Source organism: Toxotes jaculatrix, chromosome 20 (genome assembly GCF_017976425.1).
Source record: "Toxotes jaculatrix isolate fToxJac2 chromosome 20, fToxJac2.pri, whole genome shotgun sequence".
Classification (NCBI taxonomy): Eukaryota; Metazoa; Chordata; class Actinopteri; family Toxotidae; genus Toxotes; species Toxotes jaculatrix.
The window spans coordinates 13,614,944-13,634,448 of NC_054413.1; the positions used below are offsets into that span (position 1 = coordinate 13,614,944).

At 40.2% G+C, this 19,505-nt stretch overlaps 1 protein-coding gene across 1 annotated transcript; it reads left to right on the plus strand.

The window, feature by feature from the left end:
- Positions 1 to 1,431: 1,431 nt before the first annotated feature.
- itprid1 (ITPR interacting domain containing 1) lies at positions 1,432 to 19,505 on the plus strand. The gene is made up of 6 exons (XM_041065834.1): positions 1,432 to 1,470; positions 2,456 to 2,568; positions 8,202 to 10,586; positions 13,174 to 13,301; positions 15,773 to 15,884; positions 18,457 to 19,505. The coding sequence occupies exons 3-6, from the start codon at positions 8,418 to 8,420 to the stop codon at positions 18,616 to 18,618; spliced, it is 2,571 nt and encodes an 856-aa protein (XP_040921768.1). The 5' UTR covers positions 1,432 to 1,470; positions 2,456 to 2,568; positions 8,202 to 8,417; the 3' UTR covers positions 18,619 to 19,505.

Below are 19,505 nucleotides of genomic sequence, written 5' to 3' on the forward strand. Positions count from 1 at the left end.
ATGGGATAATATTAGTGTTGAAGTTCTCAGGAAATATCTCGACACTATGCTAGAGAGATATGCTGCTATAATTGCTGCAAAAGATGGACATACCAAATATTAAAGTTAAAAGTGGATAAAAACAGTCGGACTCACTTCATTTGATATTTGTTGTGCTCAGATCAACCATCTGCATGGTTCATGAACATTATGAAATCATGTTTTGGAGGCAAAGAAAGGTAAATATTTTTAGATTTGTCAGGGGTTCTAATAATTTTGGCCACCACTGTATATATAAGATTTGTTGCCAGAATTTTTCCTTATTATCTCTTTGTCTACTTCAGATCGTTTTAGACAACTCGAGGTTCTTCAGCAGGTAACTACGGCATTCTCCTCCTTGGTGGTGTCTTCCTCCTCCTCCTCCTCCTCCTCCTCTCTTAGAGCACCACCGGGAAAAGACCTACCTATGGAAGCTCGGGAGAGAAGGAGGCGTATGGGCATGCTGTTCAGACGAGCATCAAAGAAGTCACTCAGCCAAATTCACAAAAATAAAACCCAGGACCTAGACACATCTACTGCTACTTCTTCTCCCTGTGCTGTTCCTGAGTCACTGCAAACTCCATCCAACCTTGGAGAAAAGAAAGTCCCCTTAAAAAGACTGAAACCTGGACTTCTGGAGAGTGGATGTCTGAGTCCTCTGGCAGAGGAACAAGGAGCTGGTCCAGACCCTGAGCCCCAGCCTCATGTGGTTTCTGTCACAGGCCAGGAGGGAGCACTCAGACATGGGCCCCTGAGGGAAGGCCACCCCATGGCAGCCAACACTTTTTTAAAAAGGAAGAGGAGCCCAGGGCAGGCTAGTGAATCATTTGAAATGGAAGAGGCAAGTCAAAAGGTTAGATAGTCTGTCTTGTTTATAGCAAGGTGGTTTGTCTGTAGTAAGAACGTCACAATACTTCCTACATTAGAACAAAATGTTGCCAGTGGACATTATGTATCTGCTAAAAGTATAGAACACTATTAAACATGTTTTTTATTTTTTTATTTTTGCATATAAATACATTGACTAGGAGACAGGATTGACATGAGATTTGGGCAGAATCTGAAAAACTCCAGTTAATATAGTGGAATCCAATCCACAGCCTACATCCAACTGCCAAATGATTAAATGGTTCAATGAATCAACACATTTCTGTACTAACAAAAATTGAACATTATACCGTCAGTAAGATACTATTTGTTACTGAGCTGACAACTAAAGAGTGTGTTTATATATATACATATATTTATACACATACACATACACATACACATATACACATATACATATATATACACATATATATACATATATATTTCCCTGCTGTAGTCATATTACTACCCACTTCTTTGCAAAGTTTATGAATGTGGTCCTAAATTATATCTCATTCCAGATCCACAGTTTTGACAACAGCAGTGTCACAGGAAACTACATTGGAGGAGCAGAAAATTTAGGTAGGTCATAAAGCATATAATTATTTAAAAAGGTTTTTTTCAATTAATATCACTGTCGCCTTTTGCTGAGGCTGTCGATGAAAGCTGTTGTTAAAGCAGCCGCTGTACATAATTTGGCTGCTCAGACAGTAGCAATTCAGGAAAAATCAAAGTGTTTCAGGATAAATCCGTTACTCATGACTCAAGTGATGAAAAACTATGTGTTTAAATTATTTCCCTTTCTCATCAATAAGTTTAAGTTTATACTTTATTGATCCCTCCTGGGGAAATTATTCTCTGTATTTTACCCACACAAAGTGAACAAAACACAGACACAAGCATGCACATGCACTAGAAATGCTATGGCAGGGGGCTTCCCTAGAAGGAGCCCGGGGAGCTGGGGTAGATCTGTGCCTTGCTCAGGGGCACCTCAGCCATGGTCACAGAGGCAGGGGGGGCACGTCTCCTTCACCACCATGTGCTTGGTTGAGGAACGAACTGGCGACCCTCCGATCTCTGGGTGGTCCAAAGTCCAAAGCCGCACGCTTAACATGCTGCGCCACAGCCGCCCCCCAATATACAATACCTGAGTATTTCACTGTTTCTTTGTCACTCAGTCTGTCATCACTTTAAAGCACAATCAGAGAGTTCCATCACAAAATTGGCTGAGTCTTGAATGAAACATTGACAATTCAGCCTTTGTAGAATTTTAGTTTCATATATGCATTTCACTGGCATGTAAATCATTTGCATACAGTTTCAGCATCATGGGACAATCTACAGTAATGCAGAAATGAGTCACCAGAGGCTTTGGTCATTTTCATATTGGGATAATTGCTGGTTATGCCAGGTGCCAGATGTAAAACTGATATCCTCTCATGGGCCTCACAAATTGTAATTTCGGGCTGGACATTATGGATTTTGTTAAATTGTGATTATAATTCACTGCCCCCCCCCCCCCCCCCCCACCTTTGTTTTCTCTCTCCTCCCTTGTGTGTGTGAGCAGTGCAAGATGTAATACGGACCAACAGCTGCCAGTCAGACAGCAGTGGGTTTCTGGAAGAGCCCTTCATCCTGTCTCTCCCTCAGCAGGCATCACCAGGACCTGATCTCATCAAGGTCTTCAATTCAATTCAATTCAATTCAATTTTATTTATATAGCACCTCCCATAATCAAAATTGTCTCAAAGAGCTTTACAGAGATGCAGAGCCTGACCCCAGAGCAAGCACCTATGGCAACAGTGGCAAGGAAAAATTCCCTTTTGACAGGAAGAAACTTTGAGCAGAACCAGGCTCATATAGTGGGGCCCTCCTGTCGATGGGAAAAGGAGGAAGATAGGACAGATGGGAATGGAGTAGAAGAGGAGAAGGACATGCAACATATAAAACATGATACAAACAGGGTTGGCAGTGGACAAAGATAGGGAACCAGCATTCAAATCACAGAACAGTTAGTGGATACTGTGTGCTCAGCAGATTACAGTTATGATAGTAAACAGAGCCCAGAAACAAAAAACTGTCATTGTTGGTAATTATTTACATTATAATTGGCATAGGATATTAATGTATCTTAAGCAGAGTGGAAAATTAAACATAGTAATGTGTTAGAAATATACAATTGTAGACAATAAAGGTCTACAGGTCGGTGGAGCCAGGACAACAGACAGTTCGGGAGCCAGAGATACCTGCAGAAAGGTGCAGAGAAATAGAGACCAGAGAGAAACAAGCACAAGACTACGGGTAAGAGAGGACACAGAGTTAATGATGTGTAATAAAGGCTAATAAATGTGAGTTTGGGTCTGAGGAGCAGAAAGAGAGAAGAGGAGAGGTGTGCAGATGATCAGGTCCCACAGCAGCCTAGGCCTACAGCAGCAAAACTAAGGAATGGTTCAGTTCCCTGAGCCAGTTCTACTATGAGCTTTATCCTTAATTGTAACAGTGTAGATCAGGGGTATTCAACTATACTATACTATACTATATATAAACTATAACTGTATATAACTACATATATATGTGTATATATATATATATATATATATATATATATATATATATATATATATATATATATATATATATAGAGCGAGAGAGAGAGAGATAGATAGATAGAGATATATATATAGATAGACAGATATAAATATTTTGAAGTAGCCTCATAGTTCTCTTCCTGTCTCCGGCTCACTTGTCTATAAATGTCATCTCCCTGTATCGCTAACTTCCCTTTCCACCTGTCACTCACCTCTCATCTCTCTCATGTCTGTATTCAGAGTCACGCTTTTGTTTATACAAATTTGATTGGCTGAGCAGCGTCAAGAGGGATGGCTTATCTCGCATGCAATTGGTCTGAAAGGTCAGCTAAACAGGTACCATAAAGAGTAGAAAAGCTGTGCTGGTTAAAATATTAGTGCCCCGTCATACTGTAGAATGCCTCAATAATTTATTAATCGTTGGCAGGGGCTGAGCCAGATATTGTGAACATCTGGGGCTAAGTCCTTAGGGCAGTCTGGGGGTCCTCCCCCCCAAAATTTTTTATTTCTTAGATGTGATTTCCTGCATTGTACTCCATTTTAGGGTGACCTGCTGGACATTGGGAAATCCTAAATCCCTTCTGATTCATAGCCTACATTTTCAGTTGCAGGGCCTGCACAGGATAATACGATTTAACGGAAAGAAACAACCACTTAACTACTGACTGTAACGGCAAAATTGAGACATAAATGTGAGACTAACTTTCAGTAGATTCAAAGTAGGATTGCAGAGATGGAATGTTTGTTTGTTTGTATGTTTGTTTGTTTTTTAACCCACTATAGCAGGACAATAACAATACATTTTAAATGGGGGTTCGTCATTTAACCATGTATTTTACCTGTTAAAACTACTACTGCTCGCAGTCAGAGTTAATCAGCCTTCATAGATGGAATTAGCCTATGTTAGCAACAACAGCTAACTACTGAATTCACTCAAGTGAAACTAACGAGTCAGCCCCGACAGTATCATGATTGAGGGGCATTATAAACACACAGCAGGTAACGCCACACCTTCACTTCTTCATCCCTTTCCAGACTCTGTTCAAGTAATCCGGTCATCTTTCTCTTTCTCAGCCCACAGCCTTCAGATCTCTGGGCAAATAGTCCCTGTATTCCTCTCTCAGTGTTGCGGTTTACGTTGGTATTGAACAAAGACCTTGTATTAACAGTAAACTGTCTCACTCCTGCGATTATGCAGCCTCCAATTACCAAAGCTATCAGCAGAAAGTGGGACATCGGCCTTATACAAGATCTTTGCAGCACCAAAGCAGTCGAGCAGAGTAATTACATTATTTTTTTAGTAAGCACCTTGGTTGTTGTTGTGGGCTACTTGCCCAGTAAGTTTTAACGCAGTTTATAGGGAACACTGTGTCAGGGTTGTAATAATTTTTAAAAGCTTAAAAAGTGAAAGTGAGATTCAAGGTTTCAGTCCAAAAAGCCCCCACACTTTGCCGCTGATTGTAGGTCTGGGTCCGCATGGGACGGTGTCTGGGTCCGGACCTGGACCCGGACCGCAGTCCGCCTGTTAGAGACCTCTGGTGTAGATAGAAATAATTTTGACTAACTATAGGTTTAGTCATAATAACTAAAACTATAACTACAACTAAGCTTTGTCAAACAAAAAGGTTTTAAGCCTAATTTTAAAATTTGAGAGGATATCTGCTTCCCGAACTCAAACTGGCAGTTGGTTCCGCAGGAGAGGTGTCTGATAGTTAAAGGCTCGGCCTCCCATTCTACTTTTAGAAATTCTGGGAAGCATAAGCAAACCAGCATTCTGGGAAAAGGGCAATCTGTTGGGATAATATGGTATTATCAGCTCTTTGAGATATAAAGGAGCCTGGCCATTGAAGGCCTTATATGTAAGGAGAAGGATTTTAAAATCAATTCTGGATTTTACAGGGAGCCAGTGAAGAGAAGCTAGTACAGGAGTAATATGATCTCTCTCGCTAATTCCAGTCAGTACTGTTACTGCAGTATTTTGGATCAGCTGGGGGCTTTTTAGAGATTTAACTGGACATACTAATAATAGGGAATTACAGTAGTCCAGCCTAGAACAAATGCACAGACTAGTTTTTCCACTCTGAGAATGTTCCTAATCTTAATAATGTTGCTCAAGTGAAAGAAGGCGGTCCTAGAGACTTGTTTTATATGCGAATTAAAGGACAAATCTTGATCAAAAATAACTCCACACTTCCTCACAGTCATACTGGAGGCTAAGGTAATGCCACCCAGAGTAAATATATGGTTAGATAGTCTGTTTCTGAGGTGTTTAGAACCAAACACAATAACCTCAGTTTTGTCTGAATTCAGAAGAAGAAAGTTACAAATCATCCAGGCCTTTATGTCTTTCAGACATGCATGAAGTCTTGCTAACTGATCTGTTTCATCTGGCTTCATAGATAAATATAGCTGGGTATCATCTTCATAGCAATGGAAATTTATGCCATGCTTCCTAATAATATTGCTTAGGGGAAGCATGTACTGTATAAAGTGAACAGTATTGGTCCAAGCACAGAACCCTGTGAAACTCCATGACTAACTAAGCCAGCCTAGTGCTGTTCCTTTAATCCCAATGACATGTTCCAGTCTTTCCAATAGAATACTGTGATCAACAGTGTCAAATTCAAGAATTTTTCAAGAATTTTAGAAGTAAAGGGGAGATTGGATATAGTTATATAGTTTGCTAAAGCGCCATGGTCAACAGAAGACTTTTTAACTGGAGGTTTGATAACTGCAACCTTAAAAGCCTGTGGAGCATATCGTATTACTAAAGAGAGATTTGATCTGATCTAATATGGAAGTACCAATCAAGGGCAAAACATCCTTGAGAAGTCTAGTTGGGATAGGATCCAAAAGACATGTTGAAGGTTTAGATTTAGTAACTACTGAAGTCAACTCAGCAAGATCTATGGGAGAGAAGCGGTCTAAGAACAATCAGGACTAGCACACATACATCATTAACAGTTGTATGTGGGATGCGATGAATTCTATCTCTAATATTTTAGTATTTTGTTGGTAAAGAAACTCATAAAGTCATCACTATTGATAGCTAGAGGAATGCATGGCTCAGCAGAGCTATGACTCTTTGTCAGCCCGGTTACAGTGCTGAAAAGGAACCTAGGGTTTTTCTCTATTAATGCAATTGTTTTCCTCTACATAATGAGGCTGCAGTACTATCAACTAGATAATCTATATCTGCTGGAGTGAAGTTTAAGTCATTGCCCTCTGTAAGACACATGGCATCGGAGTTAATAAAGATGGAATAACCCCCTTATTTTTAGTAACAGCATTATTAGATGGATATCTACAGTAGTTAATTATTTCAGAATTGTAATTGTAATTGCAATTGTAATTGTAAATTCAAATGTTATTAAAGAACAGTCGGATAAATGAGGATTTTGAGGGAATGTCAAATATTCCGCAACAAGATCAAGGATGTGATTAAAACAGCGAATTGGTTTGTTAACATTTTGAAAGAAGCCACTTGAGTCATACTGAATTGAATGCAGTCTTAAGGCGGTATCTACATGAATATTAAAGTCACCCACTATAATTACTTTATCCGTACTAAGCACTAAATCAGATAAAAATTCAGCAAATTCAGACTAAAACTCTGTATAAGCAGCAGGTGGATGATACACTACAGAAAATAGGACTGCTTTTATGTTACTGCCATGTAGACCCAATCAGGTTGGGATTCTTCCCATTTAGTCTAGTACTAAATAACAGAACCATACTGTGGTCACAAAAGTCACAAAAATGCAATGTATAGTGTGATCACTGGTGTTATATTGGATTCAGAATTGGTGAGTGGGGAGGCCAGTGAAGTACACTGAACTCATTTTCATCTTCACGAAACCAATCTGAGACAACCTTTGCTTTGTGACATGGTGCGTAGTAATGGTTGCAGTAGCCAATAGAAGAAGGGTGCACCACAAAAGGATGCACAGGATTAGAGACAATACTCAGATAGGCTGTGGCATTCAAATGATGATTGATTATTATTAAGGGTCCCAAAGTGTGCCAAGAAAACATTCCCCACACCACTAGACCACCACCTCCCGCCTGGAAAGTTGACACAACGCCGGCTGGGTTTATGGAAACATGTTGTCGACACCAAACTCTGAATGCCTCCTACATGCCAAGCAGAAATTGAGAGTAATCATACTAGGTTACGTTTTGCTAGTCTTTTGGTGAGCATGTTGCCCATTCACTTGAAGGTTCAGCATTTTGCACATTCTGAGTTATTGTAGCTTTTCAGTTAACTTGATTCTCTCTCTGATCTCTCTCAACAACAAGGCAACTGCTCACTGGATGTAGAGTTGATGAGTGGATTAGGAACAGGTGCAGGACAGAGAGACAAATTTGGGAACAACATGAAACAGCTGATACTCTGACTTGGCTGTGCTGTGATTTCAGCTATGTTTCCTTATAAAAAGCATTTGGTGGACCAGTGGTTTTACTTCAATGTTCAGTCAGTCAGTCACAGACATTTGCGTTTGGCTGGCCTAGCTGTTGTTGTCCAGCTCCTGAAGCTCCTGAACTGTATCTGAATGGTTTTATACATTGTGCTGCTGCCACATGATTGGCTGATTGGATAGTGGCATGAATAAGCATTTGTGCAGGTATTCCTAATAAAGCGAATGGTTAAGGTATAGTATACTGTATATAGAAGAGTTCATATGTTTGACTGCTTGACTGTCTTTATTTTTTGTTTGATTGCAGGTTCTGCCAGAAGCAAGCACTGACAGCCAAAACAGTGAGAAGCCAGGCTCTCCTTGTTCTTCTTCCCCACATAACTCCTCATCACACATCTCTTCATCTCTGATCTCTTCTGGTGTTGAGAAATCTCTCTCATCCTGTCCTTCATCGCAGCCTTTATTAGTGTTTGGCCCTTCCCCCTCATCATGTCTCCCAAAATATGACCTGCACAGTTCAGAAATGGAGACACCACTAGATCAAGATCAGTCTCCACCTGCATCACTGTCTGAACTGGTGTTTGAGTACCATCCTTCTTGCTCTTTCTCACAGAGTGTAGCTCACTCCCAATCTCCAATGACTTCTCAAGCTTCATTTATGTGTCTCTCCCCTACTTCTTCCCCTATGCAAGCTGCCTCATTGACTAGAGGAGCAGAAAACATTAAAACACAAGACAAGGACGCTCCAAGCCCCCACCTCTCTACTCTACTTCATGATTCTAAAGGCACAGCTTCCTCTACCTGTTCAAGGATTCCTCAACCTCCATCTCCTTCTCTAAATTTGGATTGTCCATTTTCTACCCCAACTGCCATGTCTTCTACACAGTCTGACTCCTCCTCTGGGGGTCAAGGGAACACACAGTCAGAATGGGCTGAGGTGACTTTACATGAAAACTCCCTCTCATTTCCACATCCCTCTTCCTCCTCTGCTCAAGAAAGCAATCAAAATGATTTAGTTTTCTCAGATTCAGATAGAATAAGCTTCTCTGAAACACCTACCTATACACAAAATGAAAAGGATGAAACACCCTCTTCTTTATCCTTTCAGTTGAACAAGGACAATTTCTCAGCTCCATTCCTTCTTGTTCTGGACTTCTATAAGGTTGAGGAGGGCTGCTCCACACTGCCCTGCCTTTCTTCTAATGCTTCCATTCCAGTTTGTCAGTCTGTCTTGTCTTCAAAATCACATGATCCAGACATTTCAGACCTGACTGACCAGTCCATCTCCAAACAGGGACAACCATATTTTCATGATGATAACACAGACCCTATTCCAGCCTCTCCTGTCCAAGATGTTTTTCATGTTAAGATGGATCACCTCTCCTTGGACATAGAGGATACCCTTCAGGGGAATGGAAAGAGAGAGGGTGAGAGACATACTGACACTGTGCAGACCCAAGAAAGTGTTGTTTACATCTCAGATACAGAGAGCTCTGCAGGTCTGTCAGAAAGTTCTAGATTAGCCTCAGAGGAAGTATGTAACCAAACAGAAATAGATCCACAGATCTCCTCCTGTAGTCTGCATGATGAGCATTCAACTGAAACCAAACAGGAAGAGTTAAGAAAAGTGTGTCAAGTGGAAATCAATGGCACAGGAAGTGAATCAGCCAGATTTTATTTAGCACAGAAAGTGCCAGAGGTACACAGCAGAATTGAAGTGGAGCAAAAGGATCTAATTGAGATTGAGAGCCTAGATCTGGTATTTGAAACCTCAGTGGATGGCTCGGAGGGTGAAAATGGAGATGACGATACCTTTTTTAAGCAGCTTGACACTGAATGTCAAGTCTATTGGGCTGAACCCATCCAGGTTTCTAATCCAACCTCTGTGTTCAAAGAATCAGGCAGCCTTGAAGCCACAAATGGATTTCTTGAGCATTCACTATTGCTCAGAAGCTCAGCTGCTCTAGATTCAGTTTCATCTACAGGCAAAGATTTGCCTTTATCTCTGTCATCCTCATCAACAATGGGCACTGACCAGAACTCAGGGAATGCAACTGCCTCCTCAGATTCACCTTGCTCCTTGGCTCTAGCTCCATTTCTATCCCTGCCTGCAACCCCAGACCTCAAGCTATCAAGTCGCTCTGTTTCAGTTCAGATGTCTTCATCTCCACCTTCTCATATTGTCCACAGGAAGGATGTCCCTTATATGGCTGAGTCAAAATGCACCCTTTTCTCTAGTGTTCTCCCTTTGGACACCTCTACCCCCTTCCGTGCTGTCCAAGCATGGACAGATGGGCAAATTCAGCGAAATGCCCTCATCAACACATTATCACATGGGGCTCTTCATACCGTCCCAAATGAAGTGTCCATATCAGTGGGTTCAGAAACAACACATAGACCTACACTAATCTTCTCATCATCTCCATCTGTCCCTCTGCTGTCTAATGGCTGGCAGTCACATGACTGTCTTCCTGGGATGACGGAAAATTACCGGACTGTATCATCCTCTGTGGATACAGCACTGTGGCCCGAGAAGAAAGACAAGGTGGACAGGAATGGAAACAAAGATGAGGAGAAGCTTTGGGAGGGTAGTCAGACAGCCACCATGGTATGCTGCTGCTCCTGTGACCATCAGTGTACCTGCTGTATACAAAACAGTTACAACAAGCAACATATACTGGGAAACACTCCTGTGAGTAATACCACACTCTTTTCAGTTTCAAGTATGAAAGTGTTCAGTCACAGGCCTGACAGGTTTGAATATCCACCAGAAACGTTTTAGAGTTGCAGTCACATTTACTGTATAATATAGTTTTTGCTGATTTTTTTATGTCTTACAGCAAGAAAACGTGTGCAGCTCAGTAAATGTGGTAACATGCTTTGTGGCTGCAATTGAATATGAATATAGTATGTATATTCATATAATATATTGAACATGACAACCTTTTGTTAATTCTTTTTGTCTGATGCGATCATAAAATGATTTTATATACAAAATAGCAGCTGATTTATAAGTTGCAATCAAATATCATACTTGTTCTGTTGACAAAAGAAAAAATATGTTAATGAGAATAACTGCAACTGAAAAGTGTTCAACTTTCCCTCTGCAATTTGGTTGCAGCTTCCCCACAGATTTGCGAGCACACTGTATTCTCCACTGTAATAAAATCTATTACATTATCTTCTTTACATCTTTCCACCAGGATGTAGTGGCAGGGGGGTCTTCATTAAAACCAGGATCCTCTGAACACTTCAGAATCAAACTTCTGGATGGTCTCAAAACTCAAGCTGTTTTCTTTTCTATGTATCTATAATCAATGCATGTTAAAAAGTTTATTTAAGGGCAAGCACCATACACCCGTGTTAGCCAAACAGTTGTCTTTACTCAACCAATTCCACTTATCAGAACACTGTATTGAAAACAAGTTAGCCCGAAAGTAAAGATTTTGGGCCAAGATTTTTAAATTAACATTTGCCACTTCTATTAGCCAAGAACAAACAGATTTTAAATAAGACAACTTTGAAATTATCTGGAATAGTAGTTCAGCACCTTTTGGTTGAGGCTACCGCCGACCCCATACCTCAACTATATCCCAGACCAGTCTGACCACTGAACACAGAGACACCAAACTGAAATCAGCCCTCCATCAAACTTCCAGTGAGACAGCAAACTAACCAACCCTGAACGTCAAAGTAATGTCAGAGTAACTGGAATTAGTAACTCTAATGTAATTACTGAATTTCAAATTGTAATCTCTCACACTGCTCATTACTGAATAAAGTACTAGTTTTACATGATAAGTAATGAGTTGCTGCGCATACTTGTCACAGAGTAGATTTGCGCGCGCACACACACACACACACAGTGACCAGAATAAAAGTGAATTGCAGCAAGATCCATTGATTATTGGCCAAATGACAGATTCTCTGAGTATGTCTGTCTGTACTTCTGTGCTATAGACGGAACACTTTTTTTCATCAGTAAATATGATGAATATTGCAGTTTGTTCTTCAAAAGCATAATGTGATGTAGAAAAGAAACCGCAAATTAATGACAAAGCCCATCATCATCATTTTAGTCACTGAAACTGTTTCTTTTGATTAGTGCTCTTGAATTTTATAGTAACCAAAGTCAGAAACAGGAGTGAGCAGTGAGCTATGATGTGTCTAGCTTCCAGTGAGTCTCTGTTTGTCTGTTGATAAAAACCGGGAATTTGTTGTCATGTTTCCATAGTTCTTGAGATGGAGCCCTTTCAGAGCAAGGACCCTATTAACACATGAATGTCTCATTTGCCTGTGAAGCTCCTCTACTCGCCATTCTTGCGTTTTCCTTTGTTAAATAATCGTAATTCAGTTTAAATTGACCACATTTACTGCGTGGTGAGGTCATACTGAAGTGCAGAAAACAAAGGCTTATTTTATCTCCCTTGTATTGTAAATGTTTGGTGCTTCCTCAGCTGTTAGATATACATCTCTCTCTCTCTCTCTCTCTCTCTCTCTCTCTCTCTTTCTCTCTCTCTCTCTCTCTCCTCAGAGTTGGGGAAGGTCTAGTCCTGAATGTGGTGAACAGAAACTCTCCAGTTTTAGTCCAGTTTTAAGATCAGCTAACCAGAACTGTATTTTGTAGTTTGACCTTATGAGTGCTTAATAAACAAGTAAACTGTGCTTGCTCACGGAATACCTACACAAAAAGCTGTTACAACAGTTTATTAGTAGCAATGATGGATGGATGATTTTTTTTACTGTACAAGAAAAGAAAAAAATTCAGTACCAGCATTATGTATGTGGTGAATCGACTGCATACATAATGCTGGTGTTTGAATGAAAGGTATAGTAAGATGCCAAAGGGTACACTTGTGCAGTTTCTACAATTTTATATTAGCAATCACCATTGACACTTTATTGTAGTATAGTACAGTTTATTATAGTAGTTTGTCCCTAGTATACTTCCTGTGTGTAAATATAGTAGGAAAGGCCATCTGAAAACATGGAAACACTGAACATTTTACATATCAAATTCTTGAATGATCACATAATGATAATGTATGCTGAATGCATAATCATGTGCATTTGGTTTGATGTGGCAATAAGAGATCAAAACGTTTTTTGCTATGTAAATGTCTTTTAGCCTTTCTAAACTGGTATTATTATTTGTATTTATTTGTTTTTCTAGGTGTCTAAACCCTCGTTATGTAAATGTTTCATTATTCCTGATCCTTCACATTTCCCATTGTCTGCGTATGTGGTTGAAAGGTAAATCCTGTACATGTTCTCCACAGTACTCTTTAGGTGATTTGGGGGAGATGATGCTGAGTCTGCAGAAGTTTTGCTCTGTGCTCAGCAACATGGAGGAGCAGCTCTCTGAAGGCCAGGCTGCAGTGTATAGTGCTCTCTCTGACCCGGACAGGTACACATTCTAGTTTGAAAAGCTGTGATTGGACCATGACTTCACAGGCTGAAGGTTACACTTCGTTTTACCATTAGAGATAGCAATGTTTTGATACCGGTCACGACAATGTGGCTGGCATTGTTTTGACCTTGTGGATCTACGGTCTGTGCATGTGTGTTATCATGGCAAAATGTGGTCCTGGAGACACCTACTGCATGGGGAACTACAACAAAAGTAGTTTTGAGTACTTTGGTAGTTGTTTACATGTCTGTTCATCTGGTTGTCTGTGGACAGATTTTTTTCTCCATAGCATCACAACCTTGTCACGAAATATTAGAGGTGTTGAGTTCGTAGATGGCCGTAATCTGAGCAAATGTGCCAGAAGGGAAGTAGAGAAAGGGCCCTAACCCCACGCCCACTTTATGCCTTTGACATTAGATAAACGTACAGACCATCTTGCAAAGAATGGGATAGCATATGGAATACAGCTTGTGTTGTTTGTTATTGTGAAGGAAAGTGTTGAATTTGAAGGGCATTGTTTCTATTAGTCATTACTGATCACATGGTTCAGGTCACATGTTCAGAGCGGCCATTTTTCATACATCACCATGTGCTCCAGAGCATGCCTTTTAATCCATCGCATCCGCTGATGTTGAGCCTTTAAGGAGTTTTGTTTGTAAGTCTATTATTTGTTCAGATGAAAGTTTTGTATATTGTGAAAGTTTATTGCTTATTTGCTAAGATTTATTGGTTGATGCTACATTCCTGTTTGTCTTATATAGCGTAGCCATTTCTTTGTTGTTTTAGGGATTGTTGCCATCCCTTATGCCTTGCATATATATTGACAGTAAAGGAAGTTGACTTTACTTAAACGTCTGAGTCATTATGAATCCATCAGTGCTAGACCTGTTTAGCTATCTGTTCCGGTGTTCAAAGCCACGCGCACAGGGGACAGAATATTGAGTGTTCTTATTGCACCACACCGATTTGGCATCACGGTTAGTGTGATCGCTTTTTAAAATGGTCTCTAGCTGGCTTTAGTTCATGCTCACTGGGCTTCAGTATACACTGTGCTACACTGTGTCCCTTTTTTCAGAAAAAATTGACAAATTTCCTTGCCCCACACAGGCACCTAAACGTTTTACAACAGCTTCCAATAACATTTTGACTTTCTGAATCATGAGTACTCAGTCGTCAGTACTACATTATTACATTAGTGCTCAATATTCATGGGTTGGACAACATCCATCTTCAAACTTGGCCATTATTTTGTTATCAAATACAAATCTCAAATGTTTTGTGAGTGTATGTTGTATGGTTGTGACGCTATTATGGTGACAAAATCTATCCAAAGACAGTACTACAAATGCCTGCCAGTGTATTCAAAACTGCCCCAGCGGTGGTTCCCAATACAGTAGATATCTCCAGACCACATTTTCCCATGATAACACACATAGACTCATAATGTGAAAACAATACAAGCCACACTGTTATGGCTGGTGATAAAAATAATATATACACTGTTGCCCATAAAGTTGTAATAAAATATATTTTACATCTCCTCATGAAATAACTCTGACAATGTGATTTATTCTTGATAGATAAAGTGTATATCTTCTCAAAACTCAATCTCTTCCAATGTGATTACTGATATGTATAAATAGGAATTAAAAGAGGAATGTGTCTGGAAACTTTATGGACAACAGTGTCAGGTTTCACCCTGGGAGCCAGGGTGGCCTTATTGTTTATTTAGTGGTTCCTGTTTTATTTTGGTAATGCTTGAGTTTCCTGTTGTTCACGGTTCTTCCTCTCGTTTCAGGTGTCTTGACTTCCCTCTCCTCGTGTGTGCATCCCACCTCCTGATTACCCTTCCTCCCTTAATATGTTTCACCTGTGTGTAATTGTCTCCCCGCCCCCTGACGTATTTAGTCTCCGTCCTCCCTGCACTCCTTGCCAGATTGTCTTGTGTGTTACTTGTGTTCCTACCAAGCCTTCCAGCGTTTCTTGTTGTGCTCTTGATACCTATTGTTTGACCTTTGCCTGGATTTTGGATTTCGAGTTTGCCTTCTCCCTATTGTACCTCTTCCTTATTGGACTGCTTGCACGTGTATCGAACCCGGACTGATTAAACCGTTTTTCTGGTTATCGCTAACTCTGACTCTGCGCCTGTGTCCACTCCACATTGTACACTGTTTGTACACTGACAAACAGTGTACAATGGACTGCATTTATACAGCAATTTTCTAGTCTTATCAACTACTCAAAGCGCTTTACACTACAAATCACATTCATCCATTCACATACGCACAATACTTTCTCTATGCATATAGGGCTTTTACTAAAACACACACATTCACACACCAATGGGGTTTCAGTATGCTGCCAAAGGACACTTCTACGCACAGACTGGAAAAGCAGGGATTAGTGAACAACCCGCCAGTCTTTTCTCTCAAATACTTTTACTGAACTTTTACTGTTTGTGTGTGCAGAGAGAAGGTTCGGGACATAGAGGAGCTGAGGCGAGCAGTGAAACAGGAGGCTGGAGAGCTGGAGATGCAATTGAATGAACTGGCCCATCACTATGATGACAGCTTGAACATGGTAACACTCTCAGTCACAATAAAACACTCATCTGTCTGCTAGGACAGTGGTCCCTATAGAAAATATGAGTGATCAGCAAGGGGGGAGTTGTAGGTTTCAGCAGTGAGGATCACTTCTGCATTCAAAAAGCTGCAGTTCCTCAGCTGCTGCTGGGGGCTGGCTCCAGAAGTAAGCAATTCTCCATTGACCTCCATGTTAAAATAGCCAACTTTACAGCCTAAAAACATATTTACAGCCTGGTACTTTTTTTGTTTTTGGTCTCTACTGATAGTTTCCACCTCTGTGAACACTGTGGGGGGGGGGAGGGGGGAGGTTGAGTGACAGCCCCATAGATAGGCACTGGCAGTTAGCTCTTTTCTAAAGCATCGGCTGGGCTCGGCGGCTACATCCAGAGGCTTCTGGCTACCTCCAGTGGTTGACAGGGGCTGCAGTGTTTGTTTGCCAATGTTCGGATATGTTTCTGTGACAATATGGCTTGTTGTAGTGTAGACTGTACTAACCGATCGTCGAAGGAGTCTGTGTTGCAGTTTTTTCGGTAAGTAAATTTCTCACTGTTCTACCTGGATGTTTGCACTAATTAGCATGTATTAGCATATTTGCTGCTGGCTTATGACTTAATTGCCGATTTATTGTCGCTGCTGATACAGATAGAGGACGGGAGCAGCTAATGTTAGGAACGCTGTTGCGGTGTGTTCCATGCTCTCAGTCCGTTTATTGCAGGAATACTAGGCTACAATGTTATTTCGTCTCATTTTTTTGTTTAAAAAGTCAGACATTGCATAGACAGAGCAGCTCCGTCAGTAAGCGGCTGCTGTTGTTTGTGTGCAGCTGTAACTGTAAGTGGATAGTGGATGGAGGCAATGGTGAAAGCCGGTAAATATGAAATATTAAACATTTTAATATATTATTATTATTATCATTATTTTTTATTATCATTAATAATAATGACAATAATAATAAAAATAATGTTTTTAACGCTTTAATATATTTTATCCACCAAACCCTGCAGCTCCACCTAAAACCTCTCTATCTGAAACAGTCATGTTTAAAACACAGCAGCAACATTATGATCTCTGTTGTATGCTGTGTGTCGTGGTTGTACGGGGTCGAGCTAGTCAGGGTTGGACTCAGGGACTGTCGTGTGGTGGATGTAGCTGCGTGTAGCTGCCGCTTAGCTTGTTAGCCTAGCTGATTAGCTGATTAGCCTTAGGCTAGCTCGGTTGCTCCGAGCTAAGTGGCCGGGTTCTCGGCCGGCTGACCCCAGTTGACCCGTAGAGTAGCCGCCTTTTCACCAAATATGGAAAGTACACTCCCACTAAAATCCAAGATGGCGCAGCTCAAATGCCCATGGTTTGGTCACAAAACCGACTCCCTGAAACCAATGGGTAACGTCACGGGTGCCACGTCTTATACAGTCTATGGTGATCAGCAACTGAATGCCATCAGCACAAAAATGCTGACATTGTTTAGTGGAGAAACTATTTGGTTGAACTTTATTGTCTGGATTGCCCGGACATTTGCTGGACACAAGCTTCCCATGCATATGTAGCGTGCTGGAGTATTAGACTCCACATTACAAAGGTGTTGAACAGAACATACAGAGGGCTTTACTACTCCCTGGAGTTCTTCCAGAGTTACAAATGTCAAGGTGTATTGGTGTCCTGGTGGCCTGACATTTTTGTCCTGGGGCTGGCAATAGAGGGAAGTTAGTAGAATGTCCAAAATGAAGAGAGTTCATCCTATGGAGAACATGAATGAACTGAAGTTGATGACATGGCAATTTGCCCTTTGGACCTTAATATTCTGTATGCACCAGTATAGACTTCTGCCTTATAGTAGAACTGTATGAAATGCCTTAAGTTGATATGATAAGTTGGCCTCAGATGGTAATAAAGCAAAAGCAATCATTTGTACATATTTTGCCAGGAAGCTGTTTTTATTTTGCTTTTATAACATGAATTACAACATGACCATTTTCTACTTCACGTTAATATACAGTTTGACAGCTAGTCAAGATTGAAATGCATTTTGAAATAGCACAAAGTATTGGAGCAATCAGCTTGGATTGGCTCCAGGATAAGCACATATAGCTAGTGGATAGACAATTTAAATTGAGACTGCAGTCTGTACTGGGTTAGATAAAAGTCAGTACATGGACAAATGGAAAGTTAAAGTCTGGCAACATCTAAGGGATGGAAAAGAATGGGAAAAGAATCTGTGGCTGGTACACACTGGCATTTGTTATGCCACTTTATTTCTATTATAACAGAGAGACAGTGAACAAAGGGAGAGACCAGGAGAGATTGCATGCAACCTGGCAAAAATCTCAGTTACACTGTATATGTCTTAACAACTCAACTACCAGAACCCTCCAGCTTTGCATTTTATAACATGTTTGCCTTTGAATTGCTTTTTATTGACAAGATTCATTTTTGTGTTTTAAAATGATATTTCATTTATTTTCAGACTTTCTGCCCTGTATAATTAAAGTAGCATTCCTTTTACTAATGTTTTTAATTATTTTTGTCTATGTATGTTTCCTAATTATATATATTTTTTTACTTTTAAGTAGAAGATGCACAGACTGTTGGATGAGCAGTCTCTGCTGTGCTCTCAACTCAGAGTCTTTCTACCTGGAGCAGTGCCTACATCATTAAGCCCCACCCACAACAGGACAGTAGCCACTCAGTGCTGTCTGCTGCCCTGGTTTGCCTCAGCTGATGTTGAAGAATAACTATGTCTCCTCCATAATGTGGATTCCCCCAGACAGTCACCTCCTGGATCAAACAACATCTGTGTGGGGCTGAGTTTTTCTCCCACTAAACCAGATAAGCTTGACATAGAGGGCTTCCTCCAGAAAGTAAGAACATCACATTACAGCCTGTGGGAAACAGAATTAGAATATCATTTGTACCTGCGACCTTTAAGACTTCAGACTTTTTTGAACCAATATAGTTGGGCAGATGGCATCTTGTTTCTTGTTTATTTCTGGAGATATTAAATTGCATAATGTAATCCTGATACAGAACACTTAATGAATCACATAGGTTGACGGGAGAGATGACAGGAGACAGCAACTGACTGAGCAAAATATGACCTGTATGTTTAACAATGTGCATATAACACAATAATAAATATACATAATAGCCACAATACCAATAATTATTCACTGTTTCATACAATGTTTTGTAAAATAATTAAACAATATATTTTAAACTGTGTAGAGGTCACAGTTTAAATTAGGTCAATTGGATGTAAATTACTTTCAACCTAAATTTTACACCTAAAAAGAAAGTTTGTGTCTTAGTGTCATGGTTTTGCCTTAACTAGCTTAATAGATAGATAGATAGATAGATAGATAGATAGATAGATAGATAGATAGATAGATAGATAGATAGATGTACTTTATTGATCCCGGACTGGGAAATGAACTGTACATATCATTTCACATTTTAATATACTAATTTGTATTCATGTGTATATTATTATAAATTAAAATAGCCCTCTTTTCGGAAGAACTGTACAGCATTCAATAGTGTTAAATACAAGCCTTGAACAGAAGACAGTGTTGTGACCTTTATTTTGGTGACTCTTTAAATCCATCTGAAGGTTGCAGGCAAC

Excerpts from the sequence above, each read along its gene's own strand:
- itprid1 (XM_041065834.1), top strand. The coding sequence starts at position 8,418 with ATGGAGACACCACTAGATCAAGATCAGTCTCCACCTGCATCACTGTCT. Across the intron at positions 13,302-15,772 it reads GCTCTCTCTGACCCGGACAG|AGAGAAGGTTCGGGACATAG; the intron begins GTACACATTCTA and ends TTGTGTGTGCAG. Across the intron at positions 15,885-18,456 it reads ATGATGACAGCTTGAACATG|AAGATGCACAGACTGTTGGA; the intron begins GTAACACTCTCA and ends ACTTTTAAGTAG.